General features: G+C 38.6%; 2 protein-coding genes across 2 annotated transcripts; one reads left to right on the top strand and one right to left on the bottom strand.

The window, feature by feature from the left end:
- The first annotated feature begins 240 nt into the window (after nucleotides 1-240).
- Nucleotides 241-2,539, top strand: LOC139810024 (carnitinyl-CoA dehydratase). Its single transcript, XM_071773364.1, has 4 exons — nucleotides 241-637; nucleotides 712-965; nucleotides 1,046-1,340; nucleotides 1,562-2,539. Exons 1-4 carry the CDS (start codon nucleotides 529-531, stop codon nucleotides 1,837-1,839), a joined length of 936 nt encoding a protein of 311 aa, XP_071629465.1. The 5' UTR covers nucleotides 241-528; the 3' UTR covers nucleotides 1,840-2,539.
- Nucleotides 2,083-8,044, bottom strand: LOC139809540 (very long chain fatty acid elongase 1-like). The gene is made up of 6 exons (XM_071772478.1): nucleotides 8,038-8,044; nucleotides 7,594-7,877; nucleotides 7,061-7,387; nucleotides 6,942-6,996; nucleotides 2,583-2,717; nucleotides 2,083-2,231 (listed from the first exon to the last, which is right to left on the bottom strand). The coding sequence occupies exons 1-6, from the start codon at nucleotides 8,042-8,044 to the stop codon at nucleotides 2,083-2,085; spliced, it is 957 nt and encodes a 318-aa protein (XP_071628579.1).
- Nucleotides 8,045-23,966: the final 15,922 nt, after the last annotated feature.

The following is a 23,966-nucleotide window of genomic DNA, read 5'->3' as shown; positions in this document are numbered from 1 at the left end:
GAAATGCGTATTACATTATACATATAAAATATATATTTCAATTAAATATGAATATTAATTATTAATTATTGATTCATGTTTTTTTTCACATTAACATTTTGAAAACAAACATTTTAATAATTAAATTGTAAATTTTTATTTTAAACAATTTTATATTTTAAAATTTTATCGATTTTACGATTATCGACGGTTCGATATATCGAAAACCGAACGACGTACGGACGTAGTCGATATATTCCACAAAACACGTGTGTAGGTTGTAGGACGCCATAGGACGCGTGTTTAAACTTTAAACGCGAATCTAATCTCATTGAAGAAAGTAAAAGGAGGAAGAAGAGAAAGAAGTCATTAACGTGTGATTCGTATGATCTTGCATGCTGTTACCTATCGAAAGAAGATTCCTGTTACCTGACGTAGCTGGAATTCAACAAAATCCTACATCCTAATTTTTTAGTGAAAGCTACATCAAAACTATTTATATTCTCAGAAGTGTAAACTGTTGTGGAAGACATTTATAGCGTGAAAACAATGCATTCTCTAAGGAAATTGTCCGGTTCGTTTAGTCGTACGCTGAGAAATAACGTACGACGAACCCTAACCTCTCAGCCTGCGGCGAATGCGAGTGTCGACGACAAAGGTAATGTATTTGAAATATCACGAAAAGTATAACAAATAAATATAAGGTATCGGCACACATATGTTTCATTTCAGAAAAACCGATACTGGTGAAGCAGATGGGTAAGGTGACTGCTATCGGTATTAATCGTCCAGAAAAGAGGAACTGCCTAGACGTTGCAACCGCGCATCTACTGTCCGAAACGCTGGATGCATTTGAGAATAATGAAGAGTCGTTAGTGGGAGTGTTATACGGAGTGGGAGGCAATTTCTGTGCCGGTTACGATCTCAAAGAAATCGCGGACTATAACGGCGAAAACGAGGAAAGCATACCACATTTTGGACCGCTGGTACAGCCGCACTTGCAATCTCAAATTACGAAACGGCACATTTGTTCAGTATACTAACGGGTCTCTTTGATTCTTTATAGGCGAATAGAACTGAATTGTCTAAGAAGCCGTTGGTCGCAGCTTTGAGCGGGTATGCGGTTGGAATAGGATTCGAGCTTGCTCTGATGTGCGACTTGAGGGTTATAGAGGATACAGCGGTGGTGGGCTTCTTAAACCGACGTTTTGGCGTTCCAATTTTATGCGGAGGCACCGTCCGTTTGCCTGCCATGATCGGATATTCCAGAGCTATGGATCTTATACTGACCGGAAGGGCGCTTACTGCACAGGATGCATTCAATTGGGGAATTACGCACAGATACACATCTTGCGGTTCAGGTACAATAAAGATTCTTTTGAATTTATTTTAAATCTCGTAAGAGAAGACATTACGAGATATGTAAAATTCCTAACTGTTCTTAGTTTATAAAATAAAATAAGTCAAGATAACGATTGTACAGTTTTTTTTCTCATATATTTATACATATTATTATTTCAAGCCATTTGATCATATAAAATCATTAATAATAACGTGTGTCTATCTTTTTAATCTTTTCCAGCTCTGGGTACAGCGATGAACTTGGCGAATTCTCTTGTAAAATTCCCGCAGAAAAGTATGCTGGCGGATCGTGCGTCAACATATTTTGCCATGTTTTCGCCGAAGCATATAGAAGAGGCGCTGCAGTTCGAGAAGGATAACTCTTCGCACTTAATATTAGAGGAGGGTGTTCCAGGCGCCAAGAAATTCGCCGATCACAAAATTGGAAGGCACGGGAAGTTTCATGATATCACTGTAAGAGATGAGAGCATTCGAGAGTTAGATGAAAATTTATTATAAAGAACTTCTAGCGCGTGTATGTGTATGTATATATATATAATGTACATAATGTACTTTTAGAATAGCTCTCTCTAAATAAGCCTAATAAACTTCATAATTTTCATAATGTATTTTTGTCAGATAAATTGTACATATTAAAAATATCATTTAATATATCCATGTCTAGTCTCTCGTGGATTAACGCTATCATACGCACATACTTTACAATACAGCTGCAATTGTAAAGTAATTTATTCATTAGATTTATTGTACGTTGTTATGCTTTTTGAGCGTAGATTTAACAGAATTTTTTCGCGATGGTCTTTGGATCTTCGATAGAATGTCGCAATATTTTTTGGCTGCTTTGCCAGTTAGAAGCGGTGTGAGGTTTATCATCTGTCCGTTCTCATCCCCTGAAAAATATTACCTGTAATTCTAATAAATAAAATAGTCGTACATTATTATTTACGTTCGAAGGTGACGATAAAGTATGTTAAATCTGATTGAAGAATATCTGTTCCATTTGTACAGGGTTCATAAAAAGAAACATTTTTCAGTTGACAATTTACTTCATCGCACAAATCGAATTCGCCTGAAAGAAATTGTTTTCTATGAGATTTTAATGCTGATTTTAGTTAACTAAAAGGCTACGTGTTGTAATTTATCAAAATCGAAATTGTACGCTATATGAGCAATAAAGTTAATACTTTTATATAATTAATAGATATATTTAAAGATTTTTATTTCATTTCACTTTTATTTACATGTATTGCTGACACGTGCAATTTTTCTTATGTAATTGAGTATCATCCTAATCGGACAATTTACGTTCACCAACACTTCTCTGTCTACAGACATAGTTTCTGAATGTCCAGCGTCATCGCTATTCGACAAATATTCTGTAATTATAATTATAATCTTATACCATTAGTATGACTCACTTTATAAGAAAATAATCATGATTTCATACCAATGTATTTAACCCTTATCATAGTCGTCATATCTGATGTCTGTCTAACATTATAAAATGTGACAAAATAAATTGCGCGTTCTTTTTTTTTTAAATGCATCTTTATCCATGGATGTGCGGTTATAAGCAATAACATAAATTTGTACTCTAATATTGTGAAACGCGCTCATTTCTTTGCTATAATTCTTGCTGCACAGATTTTTGAAAAAAAGATTGTATTTTCTAAGAGAAACCTTTTTTTTTCCTTTTTTTATCTCAGAAATGTGGATATATATTTCAGCGTAAGATATCTGGATCAAAGAGGTCTTTGATCTGGATATTTAACATATAAGGATAGAGGATAGAATGAAGGACATTCGGAACATTTGAGAGGCGCCAACTTCTGATCTTGCATGAGTGAACTTCGAGCCACACATGCGTAATCTTTTGGATTTATTGCACCTTGTTGAGTTTATTTATTACAATTGCTTATTACTTTCACTTTTTTACTATTGTGGCTGTTACTAGCCCGGGAATCGCTCCCGTAATTTGCGCAGTCCGCTTAGAACAATCGATAATAATGATCGGTACTTGCGTTCATTACCAGTTTCCCCTTTCATTACGATATCCTTTGCTTGTCGAGTTGTATGCAATCTCGTTCACCGTGCACTGCACGCGGTTTTACTTTTACTATGTTCCAACTGCCCTTATAATGCAATTTTAGTGATCTTGCTGCACTAATTGCTAGTTCCCTGACTTCCCCACGTTATCACTCGTCGTGCACTTTTTTCTGACTCTCTATCTATTGATCTCCATTGATTCTCTTCGCGCTCTCATTCACTCCGCGGTATGTCCGGATGGATGGTGAAAAGATACAATCTAATGCAAAAGGATTTCGTTTATTGCTGTCAAGCACATAATATACGTTCGTTTTATTAAATCCTTTAATATTATCTTGGTATTTTTTTATTACTCATTCTGACATACTATACTCTCGTGATACGCTTGAGGACCCCTGCCGCCTTCATGCCCGTGGAAGCACTTCTCTTGGAATCTCGAGTCATTCTAGAACCTCATATTCGCGGATCAAGCTACCGCGCGGGCTTAATTAGCGAAAATAATGAGAGTCGACCGACGCAAACATCACCGTCAAGCCTGTTTAAAACCGTCGCGAGGTGACGAAACGGAGTGTTTAAAGCTGATGTATTATTTTATGGAAACTAATAAGGAATTGAGAATCCTGGCTTAATTTTTAATAGTTTTTGGTGATCGTCTCCGTTTGTCCTGAGGCATTTTTGTGCTTTAATGACCAGAACCATATATATATTTGTCCAACTTATAAAGAATTATAAAACTATTAAAAAGAAAGCCAGAATTCTCAACTTTGAGTTTCCACAAAATGATACGTATATGCCAGCTTCACACACACACACACACGCGCGCGACGAGACGAGTGCAGGTGTATTGTTGTAATTTCCCCTTCTCTGTCGTTTCTCTTGTAATTAGTATAAATGTAATTAGTAACCAAGCGTCAGAATCGAAAGTCCATCGCAGAATAAATCCGGAAGTAAGCCGCCCACACCAGGAAAGCTCTCCCTCCTAGTAGACATTCCCGGCGAACGTTCCATCTGCTTCATGGGCTCTTTTCTCTCATGAGGCTCTCCTCTCTTATGCCTGCCGTTATCCCTCGCGTCTCTCTCTCTCCCTCCTGGTCTTCCGTTGCCGCCCCCGGTTCCTTTGCTCTTGACAGGTACTCACGACGGTAATGCGTCAACCGCGAGGTACCCTTTTGTCCCTCGGTACTCGTAACCGCTTGAAAAAGCGACGTAAGATGATTTATGTCCTGAACAGAGCATGCCCCTATCCCATTTCGCGCTAAACGCAAAGGTACCAACGCGGAACGCGGTACATGGAAGCGCGGAATCGCCTGATCTGTCTCTCTCTCTCTCGGACACGACTTTCGAAGACGACTCCAAAGGGCTCCTTTTGAAGCAAAGTCGGCGGCGAATTGGTCTGAAACTTAGTCAAACGCAAATACCAAACGTAATGAGCGAACGGAATCGATCCGCGAATCCGCTTCGCTCCATAACTTCGTGTTCTAAGGGACACAGGGCTTGCATACAAAGCGACAGTATACATATCCTAGATCGCCGCAGAATACTTTATAGGAATACAAAGCGCACGCTGTTGCGCGTTTCGCGCCGTTGTTTATGCGTAGACGTCTCCCCCGTTCCCTTCTTTCCCTCTTGGCGATCCACCGGTTCGCTAAATTCTTGGCACACGGTTGCGCGTTGTCCTCGCCGTTGCAACGACCTATATGTCTAAAAGAAGAACGGCCGGCCGTACGCGAAATCGTTAACGAGGCAATTCCCGGAGAGGCGCATTCGTCATCCGCCCGTCCGGCTGTCGAGAGACTCGCGAGCGCTCGTTCCTGTGTACAGTTTCTTTGTGATCGGCCTGCGCTTAATACATGGCATTTAAGACAAACGCGGAGGCGCCTTTCACGAATCGCCATTGTGCGCTCTCTCGACGATCTGTTATTATTAACGGCTCGAGCCGGCGCGGCGCGGCCGCGGCGGAGGAAAAGTTCTGCCTTATGTGCGAGAGAACCACAACTACCACAAGAATGCATTCTTCGCCAAACGGGGCGTTTTACGTGTACGTTGCGCGTTGCGGAAACCGCGCAGATGTATCTCGATGCACGACCTCGTTCGGGTCCTCCCCGCATCCGTGGAGAGTCCGTCTTCGAGATGGTTCAGATAGTTCAATCCTATTCTGTTCGCCTCGTTCTTATTTGTTCTTATTCTGTTCACGAAATACGGAGGAAATCCGTATTTTATCAACGCGTCGAGAAAGAAAGCGAAGAAAGAGTTGGCTCGCGTTAACAAACGCGCTTTATTTTTCCATCTCCTTCCCTTTCTTCCCGTTTGGGAATATTCGGTTTCACTCGCGTAAAGGACCCCGCACACATCACAGGGAAAATTGGCCCTCCCGTCGAATTTGCTGAAATTGTAGTATGATGTAGTTCATGTCGTCCTGATCAAAAGTCATAATGGGTCTGAGGTCAAAAAATGGACAGTTCCCGAGATATGGAAGGTCAAAGGTCGATAATAGTGCCTTATTCGAAAATTCTATTCTTTGTACACATATGTATGTGTATTTGTACGTGAACGTAGCTTCGTAGGTCGAGTCGTCGAGAATCATACTACAATTTCAGCAAAATCGACGAGAGGCCAATTTTCCCTGTGATGTATGCGAGGTCCTTTGCTGACATCGAAATAGAACATGTTACAAATACGCAGCTACATGACTGCTTATACATGCAATCAGTTGACGCAATTTCAAGAGCAAACGGTCCGCAATATTGGTACGTTGTCTGCAACATATGTCGTGCTATCACAAATCCCTCACAAATTGATGCTGTCACGTTGCAATCAATTTGCTGTTAATAGAAATATAATTCATATGAGTTCAACCCGACAAGCATAATGCTGTCTCACCTTGTCCCGAGTTTGTCAAAATTAGTTGCATTAACGATTGTTGGCAACATGGCAGAAAACTCACAGCATTTTGGCTATCTGGGAATGTTTTTAATCGTTTAATAGGCTATGGAAAACATTTGGAATTACGCCTGGATTTGTAGGATATAGCTGCACGGATTCAATGAAATGAAAAGGAGGCGGATGGAAAGACCAGACGATGAAAAGACGTAAGGAAAAAGAAGCGAAAGATTGAGCCGAAACCGTGAGAAATACTTTGAATAATATATCAATTCAAAGTCCGTGAGAAAATAAATTGTGCCAGCCAGTCGGTCTAGTTTTCTTTATTCGTATATACACATATACAGACGAGAGAGCGACGAACGCATTTGTGAGACGCGCGAAAATATTCCATCTTATTCACACGATAAATGCTTAATTAATTGACAACGCTACGAAGAAGTGAAAAAACAGCTTTGACATTTTGTAATACATTTACAATTTCAAATACGCATGTATATCAGAATCACGCTAATTTAATCTAATAATAATGCTCATTCTTCATTCAACAAAATTGTACTTTTACAATCAGGTTTTCGATTTCTTATAAGAATTATAAAAATTGGAAAACAATGACAAGTTTACAATGCCATTAAGAAATGTCGCGACAGAAAAATATTTCACACTCATATTACCGCAGTTAAGTATGAAACCTTGCGAACTGCCCACCGTTATGAATGCTATTTGTGCCTGTTTTAATAAAAGCAATATTTAATATCAACAAGTATATCGACAAATTAAATTCAGAGCTTACCATTTGTATAAGAGTAATCCACTTCTTGAATGGTAGAAGTATTCGTTGCATATTTGATCCAAAAGTGCTCAGACAATAATAGGAATACATTATCACGTGTATAGAACAATTGAGTGCTATGATAGTCATGAGGAAACTGTGCGGAGAGTATCTGAGCGTCGTCCAAGCATAGATAACCGTGGAAATATGATGGTACGTGTGTAAAAATGAGACCTGACGATCTTTTTTCCTCAATACAAATATTATGGTTTCAATGAGATCAATTATTTTAAGCAACAGTGTCCACCATATAATTTCAAGTTGCTGCAATATTAAAATTATATCTATCTGCGAAATCGTTATTATCTCAATTCTGTTAATTCTTACAGAGTTATATCTATTCTCCAAATTTACACGTTGAAATTTATCAATATTATTGCGTATGTCGTATGAGTAACAATTATTTATTATATAATTCTCAAATATTTAAAGTGTACTAATTTAAATCCATGCAAATTATTTCTTATTTTTGACAATTTAAAAGGTTAACATACCTTTTCACTGTTACGACTGCAAATTTTATCGAGTGACTCGCAATATCTCCACACGGCAGTGAACGGTCTACCATCTGTCATGACGTTAAACACTAGCCAAAAATTTGCACCAATTTGAAAAAGATTGTAACATTGTATAAACCTTTTCAACGAATACGGTTTTCTGTTTTCCATAAATTGCGGTCCAATAAAGTAGACGACGTATAAATAAGCCAGCAATATAAAAATAATTGGCATCGGCGAAGATAACAATAGCCATTCCATCGTTCGTGCATCTATGAAATCTATATAATATGAGTTAACACATAATTTTGAGGAAAAATAATAAGAAGGATTTTTGTAGTGTCCCTTCTAAAAGAACTTTTAAATCTTTAACATTTCTTTGATATATATATATATATATATATATATATATATATATATATATATATATTTAGAACTTACTAGCCATTATTTCCGAATTATAATGTTTAGATTCCAGTTGAGCCACAGTTTCACTTTAAGTATGTTTCTCCTAGCAATCCCAAAATAAAACTGAGTGGTTCCGAAGAGAGACCGCAATTTAAAAACTACTGATGTTATTTTTATTCACACTTTTACATATTCATAGCTGTTATATATTACGCATATATATGTGTATTTGTATGTGAACGTAGTTTCGTAGGTTGATTCGAGTCGTCGAGAATCGGGTCGCTTAATTATTTGAGGCCGAATCTCACTTCGGCGAGTTTCGGCTCTGGCTACACCGATTGTCTTCCTTATATAGCTATTACCAATCTTGAAACTCTACCATTGTGTCAAACCAGAGAGTACGAGATCAGATGGCAATATAACGTCAGTGAGGGTAATATGGCCACTCACGGTACGCATGCTTAAATAAAAATAAAACCCTTTTTCGACGGTGAACATGCTGGTCAAGTTTGATCTCGATCCGTGCATTAGTTTCGTAGGTGGCCATATTGCGAACGCCCTATATTACTATATTGCCATGTATCAAACCAGGCTACGCTCACAGAATGGCACATACGCACACAACAACGCTGCTCACGTGCGGATATACACAAAAAATAGAATTTTCGAATAAGGCACTATTATTGACCTTTGACCTCCCGTATCTCGGGAACTGTTCATTCTTTGACCTCGGGCCCATTATGATTCTTGATCAAGGCATGAACTACATCATATTACAATTTCAGCAAATTCGACGGGAGGCAAATTTTCCCTGTGATGTGTGCGGGGTCCTTTCTTTTTTTACGTTTACCGCGTTATAATTGTCTTCAACCGTTCGTATAATTGCACGGTTATAGCTACAGGTCAAGACGCTAATAAGATTCATAAGGTGTCATAACGTGACTAACGACCATGACGGAGTTATAGCCCTCAAACCCTCCCGACGCGTTAAAGCAAGGCGGCATGATCTTAGAATGGGAATTAAAAGCATTGTGCAATATTATAGCGTATCACGCAACGAGTTGAACGAGTGGAAATCGGTGCTGCTGCGCCGAGAATTTTACGAGAGAGAGAGCTCGAGCAAGGGAAAATCTCAACGGTGATCTCGCGGATGGAATCTCCCCCGGAAGTCGTACTGTTAATAGCGACGCGATTATTCGTACATTATTTGTGGGGATAATCGCGAATATCCAGAGATCCAAAGTTGAGCAAAATCCACTGTCAAACAAGATCCGCCGTTGACAAGATATCGATACCTCTTTCATATCCAATGTGACAGACAGAAACTTCTTTGAAATTAAATATGATATTATCCAGCATTGATTTAGATTTTAGATATATGGAAGCTAATTATAATAAAGTCGCATCATCAAAAGGAAACAAGTGCATAATTCGTTGGACATATAATACGATATTCCTGATTGTGACAAAAATAAAAATGTACTAAAAAATTGATCAATTAAACACACCACGCGATAGGTCATCAAGTCGAGAGGAAAATAACGTGCCAATATGGAAATTAAAGTATATTATTTTTACTCGTTCGCTTCAGTCTCAAGAGCGCGCAGACCTGAACATAACTCGTTCGCCGCTGAGAAATGTATAAAAAGTGAAAAAGGTCCGCGACCTTCTGAACGTGAGGACTCCGATCGTCCAAAGGTCTCGACAACAGCCTTTCGTCAAAGGACAAAGATGACGACGTCGCGGAGCACGTCGTTCGCGGACCCGCGGATGCGTAATGAGAGTCCTAGAGAAAAAGAAAAAGAAGACACGATCATCCTTTACATGGTTGGGTGTGACATGTCGGCATTCTCGCCCATTCTGTCGTACCTCGTACCGATCGTATCTGCATCGCACTCAACCATTGGGTTTTACGAGAGAGGTGGATGGATATATAAAATACCATCTCTTTCCCTTCTTCTCTACGTCGTTACTCCCGACAGCAACAGGTTATACCGTCTCGTTCTATTCGACGACGACGACGACGATGATGACGGCGACGACGACGATGACAACGAGGAGGAACAACATTTTCTCCCCTCCTTCGCGTACGCGCAAACAGAACCTGATGCGTCTCATATATCCGCGAAATTTATTACCAACGCCCGCAGCATCACGCGATAGCATCCTGTTTGCGATCGCGACGATATAAAATTATAAAATGTAGTGTCTCTCACTCAGCTACGAGTCGAATGGAAATTCGGAAATGGGGCGTAAGGACTTAGGACAGAATACACGAAAAATAACCCGGCACATATTTCTGCCATCATATAAGAAGATATAAATTGTATTTATATATATTGTGTAACACAGAATAAATATTTTCAGGTAGGATTTTATGCCTAATAATCATTTTTGTGAGTTTTATGAATTTCGCGTTTATGCTTTTGATTACTATTCAGGCTTGAAACACAGTTTTATGTTAGAAATGTAATTTTTTACATTATTAAATTGATACACAATTTAATATATATATATATGTATATATATATATATATATATATATATTATTGATGTCAACGAGCATTTTATAAAGACTATTGCAAAAAATATTATCCCAGCCAGAATACAATAATTATATTTTACAAATGCTTTTATACAATTGTATTTATAAAATAAAATTATATATAAATCCCGAATAAAATATCGTCGCCTTATCTTCTTTTCTTCTACTTTTCTTAACTCTTTTCTCATAAATCTTTTTTGTAACCTTCTTTTTAATTATAAATGTAATAACAGACTGTACAAAAGCGATTACCAGGTTATTACCTGGAAATTTTATCGATCTTAATATTTTCCTTCTATCTTCTTTATTAATTTCGAGTGACACATTATGAAGTTAATAAATAAACAATTTGAGTCTTAATCGATAACTAAAGGGAAAACAGAAAAATTGTATATACATAGAAAAAAGTGTCTCAACTCAACACTGATATACTCGTATATACGCAACAATGTATAATCTTGAAATGAGATTATATTGAGTTAAACGAAGAAAACTTGCTTGAATAAAGTCATTTATATAGTTAAACGAAGTTTTATATATAGTTCAACCAACCAAAAAAAGGAAGTTTAAATAAAAAGTTGAAATTCTTATAAACTTACAAGCATTTGCGATTAATTAAAATGCTTGAAGTAAATTGATGCAACTATGCATAATTAAATTAATATTAATAATCGATTGCGTTTACATTCTTGCATGGATCACGTAATCTTCGGAAGAAGATCACGTTGCAAAATTCAATAACTAATGTGGTTTGAAATACAAAGGGAATGTATTTGTCTTATACACCAATATATTTATATCTCACAAAATTAGCCGAGTTCTGATCAACAATATGCCATGCAGAGGCTAGCGAGCAGTAGTTTTGCTCTGATAGCAAATGTGTGTATTTGCTATAAGAATACATTATTTTGCTTCAATAGCAAAACGCGATTCTAAACACAAATACACTCAACTAATTTTTTCTATTTTCGCAACAAAACAAATTTTACTCTAATGACGAATAATTCGTAAAATTAGTTGCGTTAACTAAATTTTGTTGCTGTCACTACGAATATACAATAGAATGAAGATTTTGCTACACAGTAGAATTATTTTTTCCATGAGATTATTATATATTTCTGCGTATATATACGAGTATATCAGTGTTAATTTGACACTTCTTTCTTTTCTGTATATATTATTCGACATACAAAAATTTCTTCCCAAAGAAAATGATCCATTCTACAGTAGAGATATATTAACCTGTACCAGAAAAACTTGGGAAAACCTGTTACGAACAGTTCGATTGCAGCCTAAAATGAATCGTTAACGATAATGTTTGCGAGACGCGGAATTTATCTCGAAGCGAATTTTATCCTGGAGGTCTGCGGAGGGCACTCGCTCGAACACGCGCGTATGTCTATCCGCGAGCGCAATAACGGTGTCTATTGAGAGTTCTGTGCACGAAACGAGATCTGATTATATTTCAGCTTAGAAATTTGCAGAAAGCCGCGTACCTGCCTCGTTCTGGAAAATATCTCGTGTACATAACTGCGCGAAACACGTAAACATATGAAGAAGTGTGTATGATTATTACACACCGCCTCATGTATGATTAGTACACACTCTCTTATCACAAGAAACGCTACATCAGAAATATTTTTATTAGCTATAATACTGATTACTATATTGGCATTTGCACGTGCATTCTCGTTGCGTGACACGCGACCAGATTACCATAAGCTCTAGGTACACACGCTTCTGTTATTTATAACGGCAGATTACATCCGTAAATTTTTGCATAAAGACGATAGTTCTCATATCTCGTATTTTTGAATAATGAAATTTTCCCAGCAAATGTATTTTGAAGAAAAAGTAATTGGGTTCTTGCCCAATTTTCTTTTTAAATTATCACAGAGCTTAATACATATATCGGTATTTATTTCACTTCAATGCCATCCGGCTCTCTCTCAAACACTACCAACCATTCATTAATGAAATCGATTAACGAAATCAATTAATATAAGAAAGAACATAAGAAATTACATTTAACCCTCAATTAGCACACATGTGCTAATTCGCACCACTTTTTTTTCGCGTTCAGCACTTTATATATTTCAATTTTTTATATAAAAATCATTTCTTTTTCCTAAAATAAAGTGCACTACTCGATTGCCAGGGAAATTTTACATAAATTTTTATTAAAAATGACTGAGATACGACAGTTAAAAATTGTCAAAATCTCAAGTCGCACTAGTGTGGCATTTGAGGTGGCCCAACCGAGGTGTGCTAATTGAGGGTTAACTACATTATCATCAAGAATTGATACATTTTTATCTTGACCTTTAAATTTCCACGGGGTCTCTGCGTACATATTTTTCTTTTTCAACATTTTGCTACCGAGCCTCTATCTTTCTCGTCCACATCTGTTTGCCTTAGTCTTCTCCGTGACGTGAAAAGAAGCGAGCGTATAATATATTGAATCGATTGGAACGATTATTAGATTTCCATTTATCAAACTTTTTATTTATCCGTTTTTTTTATGGAGTAGATTACATCACGCGTTTTTTCGTTCCATTTCTTTTTTATTGCAGATTACGCTTTAAGTAAGCGCAAGCTCTCGTGTACCCCTATTCTATAATTCTTAACGACAGCGTCGTTATCGTTAGATATATTGTCGTCACGCACACAGCTTTTACCATATATTACACCTGCGCAACGATAACGACACTGTCGTTAAGAGTTACAGAATCAGAGCCCCGGTCAACGGCGTCACGAACGCGTAACGTCCGTGTACAGGTATACCTATACATATACTTGGCTTGGCTGCCTCTGCTTTCGAAGTTACACGCCTCGAGGAAGTTCGCTGCAAAGTGAACAAAGACTCTCCCAACGTTTTCACCGACTGCTTTTGAGATTGGTGGTCAGATAAACGCGGATAAATGGCAGAATGATGCTTTATAGAACGGGTCATTAAAATCCGCTCGATCTTCCCTATAAGTGCGCTTATATAATGCGCATACCTATAATTCATAAGCTGCCATCATAACAATAAAGCGGATAAGATCTGCCTTGAGAGCCCGTCGACGATTGCATGCTTCAGTTCCGCTGAGGATGCGTGCCGAAGACAACGTGGTTGATGTCAATATATTTATCAATTTATCGCGATTTAAGTAGCAGTTATCGCGCAGCTGCGATCTTCGCCGCTTAACACACAGAGAGAAATATTGTTAGTATACAAAATTTTCAACTTGTATTAATGTTACATTCACACTGAAGACAGGAGGTTGGTGTTAATATATTATGCATCAATTTATTTTGATTAAGTAACAGTAATGTATTAATTTATCGCGATAAAATAGCAGTTATCGCGCAGCGTTGATCTTTGCTGCGTAACACTCAAAGAAATATTGTTAGGATACAAAGTTTTCAACGCGTATGTTAATGTCACGTTAGTACTGAAGATAGCGAAGTCAACGTCAAAATATTATGCGTCAATCTGTCGCGATTAAATAGTAGTAATCGCGCAACATTGATCTTTATTGTGTAACACTTTATTGTCAGAAATATCATTAGGGTACAAAATTTTCAACTCGCGTAATGACGTTAGATCGATGCTAAAGATAATGAAGACAGAGAAGGTTGATGTCAATATATTATGCATCGATTTATCGCAATTAAGCAAATTATCGTTGATCGTTGATCTTCGCTGTGCAACACATAAGAGAATATCGTCAGGATACAAAATTTTCAACGCGCACGTTAATGTCACGATTGTCACGTTAATGCTGATAAAAACAGCGAAATTGACGTCAATATATTAATCAACTGTCGCGTCAATTTGTCGCGATTAAATAGTAGTAATCGCGCAACATTGATCTTTATTGTGTAACACTTATTGTCAGAAATATCGTTAGGGTACAAAATTTTCAACTCGCGTAATAACGTTAGATCGATACTGAAGATAATGAAGACAGTAATGTTACGTTAATGCTGATGAAAACAGCGAAGTTGACGTCAATATATTAATCAACTGTCGCGTCAATTTGTCGCGATTATATAGTAGTTATCACGCAAGATTGATCCTTGCCGTGTAAGACTGTCAGAGGAATATCGTCAGAGTACAAAATTCTCAAACTCGTTAGATTGATGCTGAAGATAGAGGGGTTGACGTCAATATACAATATATTATACATTGATTTATCGCGCGCATCAAGTAAGTTGATCTTTGCCGCGTAACACGCAGGGAAATATCATTGCAGGAATACAAAATTTTCAACGCGCGTGTAACATAATTAATGTTATGCTAACGCGTTCATTTGCATTTTATTGTTATCTCTTTCTCCCGTTCAGAGGCGGCCGGCGCGGCGGCAGATGTCAGGGGTCGAAGCCGGCATATTTATTATGCCGTAAAATCAAATATCGTCGAAGGAGTGAACTCCTTGTTTGCACGTGGTAATGGAAACCAATGGAAAGGACTCGTTTAACGACTCGTTTTATCAGTATCGTTGGAATTTTCACCGAAATCGCACCGACGACGTCGATCCTCGCTCGGTCAAAAAGCACAAATATTTGAATCAGAACGTAACGTTCGGGACGAAAGGGCGAAAGAGATCGAGCACCTACTATTGTCATCTTTTTTTCCTTTCGCGCAAATTCGCGATGAATGCACGACTGGTGTGTAGGTGAAGAAACGCCTCAGGTCACGTAACAGCTTGCATTTTATTTCGCTGCACTTTTACTACATAGTACGTCGAGTACGCGTGGTGCGAGGCCGTGGGGAGTGGTCTTGATGTGGTTTGAATATCTCGAGTTCTCCGTCGTCGAGACCTTTTCCATCGTCGCACCATCGTACCGTACCGTATTATTTCATTATATATCCAACGTTTAATTGACGATATTTTAGAAAATGGCGTTGATCGATGTGCTGTTCACTCAATGACTTGATGCGACCCGGTACGTCCCTTCACAGCGGCATCCGAAGGACGAAGGTCAGGCGATATATACCTGCGATCTACAGCAATGTTTCGATCCTAAGTAGTAAAGCTGCGGCGAGCTTTCGCCACGAAAAAAATAAGACGTCTTCTCACAAGAATTATGCTTCGATTTTACCGCAACATGCGAGACGATAGCAAGCTTTGTTTTGGGAAGAAGAATGTAAAAGTACACGTATAGTTTTAACAGTTTGTCTCTCTTTTTATATTTTTCTTTACTATTATTTCAATTATTTAATAATAGATTTTTCTTATGTAATATTTGTTCTTTTTTAAATAGTACAAATAATTACTAATTATTGTAAAAAATTTTGAAATAAAAGAATGAGAATTATAGTATTTTAGAGCGTTATGTTATGTAAGTAAAAAGTTACCTGTAAATGGCGTACTGTTGCACAATGCACAATTTAATATTGATATACTGTAATTAGCGAAACGTTATTAATATAAATCAGGAAGAAATAACGACTCCCTCCATACAAGAAGAACCATAACAAAACGTAGCCGCAGTTCCCTTCATTCTGTTCTCCGTGGTATAGTGCCGAAATAAAATATTGAGTGAAAAGTTCACGTGTAGTTTAATAGCCGGCTACTTTGCCCGTTTTCTCGGCTTGTAAGTACGATAATTAGTACCGCGTGCAGTAGATTAATTTCGCGTATCTCTATATCCGTATACCGGTACGACCCATAAACAAGCGTGTTTTTCTCCAATGGATTTTCTTAACTGGCACACGATTACTCAAAAAATACAAACGGGGCGAGTACGTATAAGCATGCATTTAATTAAGGCCGACGTATCTCGTACAGGGGGACGACGTAAAAGTATCCAGAAAAGGTAAGGATTAATAAGCTGAGCCGTGTCACATTTTTATCGCCGATCAATTCCGTTACAAGATCAAAACCCCAATGAATTCGAAACGAAAGCGAAAATCCAATTAAAGCCTCCGAGTTTTTTTTTTATCCGAGCCGGTATACGTGTATGTCCAAGGATAAACCGCTGGTAGAGACGATGCGGGCAAATTTAATTGTCGAACAGATGTAACTTTCAAATATGATTTGTCTAATGAACGTGATGAATTTTCCCCCATTCTCTTTTCGAATAGCAGCAGAAGTGATTGAATTATTTTGATCTATATGAACGCGGAATTTATAAAAGATGATATAAAATGTGTAATTCATAAAAAAACACCGCCTTACACATTTATCTGCGGACCATTGGCCATGATGGAATAATATTTTCTCTAAAATGACAAAAATAATTATAACGCTCGACGGCACAGATGTTTTTTTTATACCTTACATAACATCAAGCCAGAATTACGTCGCGGCGGTATTATACTTGTAAATGAATTTATCCAATGAGAAGCGGAGAGTCCCCATCAATATCCTTCAACTATCGGGTGTTTTCGATAGTCACAGATTCTTCGAATTTAGAGTGTGGTTTTCTTGTTTTCTTCCTTAATATCGAAGGTGAAGAATGTTGAAGGCGTTCATCGTCGACAACAAGATGTTAACAAGGCGTTTAAACCGTTTTTTTCCGTTAAGTTACGAGGATGGGTACGTCATGTTGATGTGTGAAGAATCTCTTGCCCCAGCCATGGAAGTAAATTGTATGCGAACTTTTTAATTGGATTTCGCTTTTATTTTTTTCGTCGACATTTCGCTTCTGCGACGGAATTGATCGGCGATAAAAATGTCACGTGGCGTGGCTTATTATTCCTTGGCCTCTTCGGGATACTCTTACATTGTCCCTGGTACAAGAACAGCGCCGCGGTCTCATTACGAATGCGGGTATCGCGCCGGCGGCGAACCATACTCTCAATTTCCGACTGTTTTTAACGTGCCGGTAGCGACGGAATTTCACCTGTCGCGCTATTAATTACACGCCGATCTGCGATGCAAATCTTCGGTCGCTCCTCCCATCCGTCAATGCGAGCTGTTGAAATATGTCTTTCTAAATACCGGGGAGAAAGGAGAGAACCGTTGTAATAAGAACGCGAATCAATTATTTCGATATTTTCTTATAAGTATAAGTATAATTCATCGCGAGGTAGGTGGACCCATAAGCAATCGCCCACCGGTGATGACCTGTTAATTTTTAATCATCAATCGCAGTGATTCGTTACTCGATCCCAACACGCAGGCCTCACCTTGGTGTTCTCCTTTTGCCATCAATTTTAAACGGTGTAATTTCTCTGCTGACAGTGCTTGAAAATTAAAGCCGCATTAATATGCGAAGAGAACAAAGGGGCGTGATGCGAAAAATGATGTCTTCATTTATCGAGCGATCAGGCAATCGTGTGATGATATTATATTTATTCCTTTGTTTATTCCATAATTAACATACTCACCGCCATGACGGTCATTGGTGACCGACACCAAGTTTTTTATTTACATTTTGTCGATTATCAGCGACTGTCAAATAAATATCATATCAATATTTTTGTACTACTCAATACATTAAATTCAACACCATAAAGTGTTTTATTGTTCTTTTTAATAAAAAATTATTTAATCCAGCGTGAATGGAAAATAGCTAAAGTATGCTTGGTGAATGTGTTCTACCGAGACGGTAGCCGATTTTTCAGCATAACTGTGCAGGATTTCGTGCGGAACTTCTCAGGAATTTCTCTCTCGTCTTGTGCCTCTTTACTCGAGATAGCACGTAGCAAAATTGCATCGACGTCGTCGTCCGTTAACTGTGATGCCATTCTCACGGCGCAAGTCGTCGTCATTGTCATCGTCGTCATCGGACAGCCGGAATAGCAATTTGCTAACTTTTTTACCTGTCGTGGATTTTCACTTTTTTCGACATTGCAATGTCGCTCCAGTGCACCGTAGCCGGCCGTCGGCGTCGCTGGTTCGCCGGGTGGTCGATCTTTCGACAGCCCGTAACACCGAAATCGGCAAATCGCGAACCGATCGATAATCAACGCTCTCTTATTAACGCAATTAATTCAGCAAATTATACGCGCCATGTCGCATTAAACGTTTTAATGTCGTAACGCTGGTCGAACGTAATCAGTTGTAAAATATTTCGCGACGTTTTTTACCACATAAAAGCTGAAGTGACTCTTTCAATCTCTCTCGCGTGACTTACTTCAATTCGACGCAAGTGAAATTCAAGAAGAAAGAGAGAGGAGACGTCAATATCATATATTCAAAATCCTTCGAAAAGCTTCACACTGCGTAAAATTATGTATTCGAAATGTTCACTCACGTCAGAATGACCACAAAAATTCCACGTTATTACATAAATATGTATAACCATTTTATGATATATAAATATTAATAAAGAATTTAAATTTTTCAATTTTAGTTATAATAAAGTTAAATTATTTATATAATAAAGAACATATAATTAAAAAAATATATAGTATATACACACATGTACCTACATACACACTTTCACTTAAATGCTCTTAGAAAAGAAGACAATAATTAGAGATAAGAGAAATGAGATGTTTAATGAAAAACATTTGATTACACATTGTGAATTTTATATTTCCTATCTCTTGTTACAAACTATATAATTAACAATGTAAACTTCAAGTCTCGTGTCATTAAGACATCGCTAATCGCGTTAAATGATTAAGATCTATCAATCAACTAAGACTTTTCTGCGCTAATGGAATATCTAATAGAATTGCTGTGCGACTCATCAGGATACACGATATCTCGTACTATGTACTTTAATCCTGTAAAAACTGACTGAGAAAGAAAAAGAGAAACATGGTTTATTAATAGGGTAAACGTTTATAAATTGACACAACTGAACGTCCTCGACTGGAGATACACTCGAGCCGCTGTAACTGACCGAGCGCAACGGAAAGGAGCGTGCGTCGCTCAAAACACTGATTATCGCCGGTATTAATGACGCCCACCGTGTTAGACCCCAACGCGTCGCATTGAGAAATTATCCCGGTGTCAACGGCGAAGTGCATCAGCTTGTTATCTGCGATCTTGCCGAGCCAATGGGCGCTTCGCGATCAATTTATCTTCGATCGACTGTTGCCGCCGTCGCGGTGTGTGTCCTCGCGACAAAGAAGCGGCGTGTGATTTATCGGCAATTATACGAACAAATATTTTAGCATTGCGCGCGCGACGAGGTTCCGCTCTTCTACGATCGATCGATCTTAAAGAGGAGATTTCGTCGGGTTATCAACAGAGGTTTGTCCCGGCTACCACCAGCCGCTTCAAAGTCCAATTTTGACACTCCGCCGCGCGGCTGATAATCCCTGCCAAGCACGTGCTCCCCCCGAACTCGATCGGGATTTTGCAGCTCCGAGATGCTTATCGCAATAACAGAGTTATAGGTCAGGTGCGAATAATCGACCGAAGAACATAGTGTCGAGAGGATTCAATTCAATGGTTTCGCTAAATAAAAGTGTCCTTTTTTTCATTGCAGTGCACTTTCTATTAAACTTTAGCCTGTTCAGCAATTGACTGGGAACTAATAATATCTGATTATCACTTTGTGTGTGTGGTCTTTGATTCGATTTCCAGAATTCGATAGTAAACGAGAAGGTGTTGACTTCATTTGATCTGTCATTAAAAAAGAATACTGAATATCTACATTGTTTTACTACGCACGCTCTTCCCTTAAATTCAGGTTGGCTAGAATTTCAATCAATTACATTGTGATCCTACTAATTTAAATTTCATTTAATTTAATAAAATTTGAATTTTTGAATTTCTTTATGTACGGAATAAATAAATAAAGTCTATTAAATAGATAATAATTGGCTCGTCTGTAGATGAATGATTAAAAATCTGTTACGTAGCTTTATGCTAGAAGAATATTATTTAATTTATTTGAATAATTCCGGAGGAAAGAATTGCATGTTTTAAAATAGATCTGGATAGTATTAGAATGCTCATTATTATTATTATTAAAGACAGAATACAGCAATTTTTAATAATTTACTAAAATCTTACCGAGTATTAAGTCTATACTGTTCCAAAAGCTAAAAAAAAACTATAGTAAATAACAAACTCTTTTTTTGTCCGTCTCGAAATCACTGTATACTTTTTTCAGCATAATTCACATGTTAAAACGACGTCATCACAATCACATTTACCTTCTGTCTAACTGACATTTGCATAATCTTGTCGCTCCTGTGTTTGATTTTAACTGCCGATTTTAATTATCTACGATTTTATCCCTCCATTTCATAAAGGGAGAGGAGTCAGGTGGGACCTCAAGGTTGAAGGAAGGTTCCAAATCGCGCACGGATATATCCACGGCACGTTTTCCTTGCCGACGGATCTTGCTAAACCAGTCTGCGCGTCGCGCCGCAATCCGGCAGTTAAAGTCAGATTACGACCAATCTCGGGGACCGAGGCGAGGGACCTGCGATTTCCAGGAATCCCGGATCTCCGCGGCCCCTCCTGCCTTGACCTCGCGGGGCTTTCTTCTTTCCGCGTGGACGCGAAGCACGCGATGTTCACCGCGCGCTTCCATTACCTTCACCTTCGGTGCTGGCTGAACTTCTTCGCGCTAAAGCGACTTCTCTCTCGTGCACTCGTTTAGCCGGAGGAAGCTCCGAGAAACTGTCGAGCTGATCGTATTCTCCAGTTACGATGCGTATACAACGTTAATTTGCTGAAGCTACGACTTTATAATGAACTTACCCTGATGAATGCCCCAGAGACGACGGTCAGTCGACGTGTGCGCGAGGAGGATATGTTTCAAGCATCTAGTATCTAGACACATCTCTGGCGCTCGTTAAATTATGCCACTGTATCCGCGAAAAGTATTTTGCATTACATTTGCAAAATGACATGCAATGATTACGGTTCTCTCGAAAGATGGATGAAATACATTTCTTCGCTGGCGAGACTGATCTCGATAATAGCGTGTCGGATGGAACGGGTTTAAGAGCCACAAGTGAGTCCAAGTGAATTCTATCAACTTATCGAAATAAAGTCACAACATTTTTTAAGTTTAAGTAAGAGCGGTAGAGAGATAAATATTTCTCTCTCGTGAATATTCGAGAAACTCGAAGAGTCGCTCGAGCCTAGCGTGTGGCAAGGCGACGAAAGCCGGTTCTCCATTGTGCGCTTGGTAATTTCTAGCGATTTCTATTTATATCAATATCTCGTATATCGCTGATTGAAATGTCGTAACTTTATATACATATATGCGATGAACGATCGCGTTCGAGGCGGGAAGTTAAATCGCGGCGAGAAAAACCGGAGTACGCGCGTGTTTCTTTTTTTTTTCCTTCTTTTTCTCCTTTTTTTTCTCGTTTTCAAGCGGCACGTTTGCTGTAATCATAAATAATCGATTGTTACCGGTACGCAAATACTGTAATTAATACCGTCGGAATAATTGTATACACTTGTCGCAAATGGCATCGACGCGCCGAGCACTTTTATTAGGCCGGCCGGTAAAAGGCGCGAAATACACACGCACATGCGTTTATAATTACAGCACGCCAAGCCGGAGCGTGCACGCGCGCGCGCACGCGGAATTATACACCTCGTTATTCCCGCTTATAACATATTACGACACCGCGCGCTGCCCGCGCGCGGGCAGCGCCGTGTAACGCGAAATACTTCTTAATATTTCCAAATAATTGGTAATAACCGATAATGACGGAAGAAGTTCGTTACGCGCGGGGAAAGTGCGCGCGCGCTCGCTCGCTCGCTCGCTCGCGCGCGCGAGCCGCATCAGATTTGGATTCCACGCTTCATTCCATGGTTTTACGGTTGCTCCTCTCGAAGGGAAAGAGAGGGAGAGGGGGGGTTCTTTTTTTTTCTCTCTTTTATTATCCTCCTATGCGCCGCGCGATACTTTTCCCCAGGATCGTTCCAGCGACGCGGGGCAATAATTATAAGCTCCATATCGAGCACTGAAATATTACACCTATTATTATCCTGTGATTGATTTAACAACTCGTTGCTTCTCTCGTTTCGTAATTTCCCGATTGGACTCCACCGTGCGTCCGGCAAAGCGCATTTTCCCGCGTCACAATAAATGGCTACTTTTGTTATGCAAGAAGGTGAGAATGGGGAACGCAATTATTTATATTATGCAAACCCGATTTGAAATATACTCGTAACATCTCATACTCCCGTATAAGTTTTAAATAAAATATATGTATAGATATTATAAAATTGAATTCCGATTTATGAATTATAAAAGTTCTCAGGCCCGATTGCACCAACGTCGCATAATATTCAACTTTAGCTTAACTCACTCTTCATCTCTCTCTAACTGTCCCTTTAGAAAGAGACGAAGAATGAGTTAAGCTAAGGTCAAATATTATGCGACATTGGTGTAACCGGGCCTTAGTTATACAGCGCGATGATTTTCAAAATTTTGCGCAATTACTTACTTCATACAAATGAGTGATCAAGATAATCGATTCCCATGTTTGATTAAAGATTTTCTATTGTATTGATTATTTTAAAGAAACTGGTATCTTCTTCTTCACGTGCAAGTTGACTTCCAGCATCGAGAACTAATTGGACTCGCATCCTCCTGGATTATTGAGACATCCAGGCCGGTCAGGCCGCCGTACTGTCGGTCTATGTCGACGAATTCTAACGCACTATGATCCAATAATAACAGCAATGGGATCGGCATCGTATCCGCCTTGTCCTCCACACCCTTGGCTTCGATTCCATTCCGCTTGCGTCGTAACTCTATCAACGATCTCATTTGCGGATTAACCTCCCCCCTCTCTCCCTTCTCTCTCTCTCTCTCTCTCTCTTTCTTGCTCTCACTCTTTCTTTTTCTCTCCTTCTCTTTCTATCTCTCATTGTCGTCATCAGTTTCTCTCTTTACAGGTACCTGACTGCACTGTCTCTGTCCTTCGCTCCACATCCTCTCGCTACGTCTCTCTCTCCCCGCGTTTCTTTAACTCGCTATCCCTCGTTATTCTCGCCATCTATTCGTCTCTGTCTCGATATTCTGCTGTCTAGTTCTAGTCGACTTACGATCCCACAGTGGTAACCTCGCTGCTGCGATCCGGGTTCAAAATAAATTTCACGTCGGATGATTACGCGCTAACGGAACTGCCTCGGATCAGCTGTTCCAGTGTTTACGTTTGCGGATGTCGCGATTCAAGCGAATGTAGAGATCGCATCGGATTACGGCGGATCTCACGAGCCCGTCGGCTTCGTTAACAATGATAAATATATAAGCCGATATATCCTTACATATATATAATATATTATGTGTGTGTGTGTGTGTGTGTGTGTGAGTATAAATACAAATTACAATATTACATATGTATATAAATTATATAATTATATTTATTTTTAAATATATTGTACATATTTATATTATTTATAATATATTAATATAAAGCTAGTGTGTGTATTTCAGATATTTAAAAAATATTTAAAAAATATGTTCTTTGATATATTCATAGTCAATTTTGTTTAAACGAAAGTTTCCAAGAAAATTCTACATGCAAGGATAGATTCATATC

This window comes from Temnothorax longispinosus, chromosome 3 (assembly GCF_030848805.1).
Source record: "Temnothorax longispinosus isolate EJ_2023e chromosome 3, Tlon_JGU_v1, whole genome shotgun sequence".
NCBI lineage: Eukaryota > Metazoa > Arthropoda > Insecta > Hymenoptera > Formicidae > Temnothorax > Temnothorax longispinosus.
Note: the sequence above shows the minus strand (reverse complement) of the source record. Positions and strands in the feature narration are given on the sequence as shown.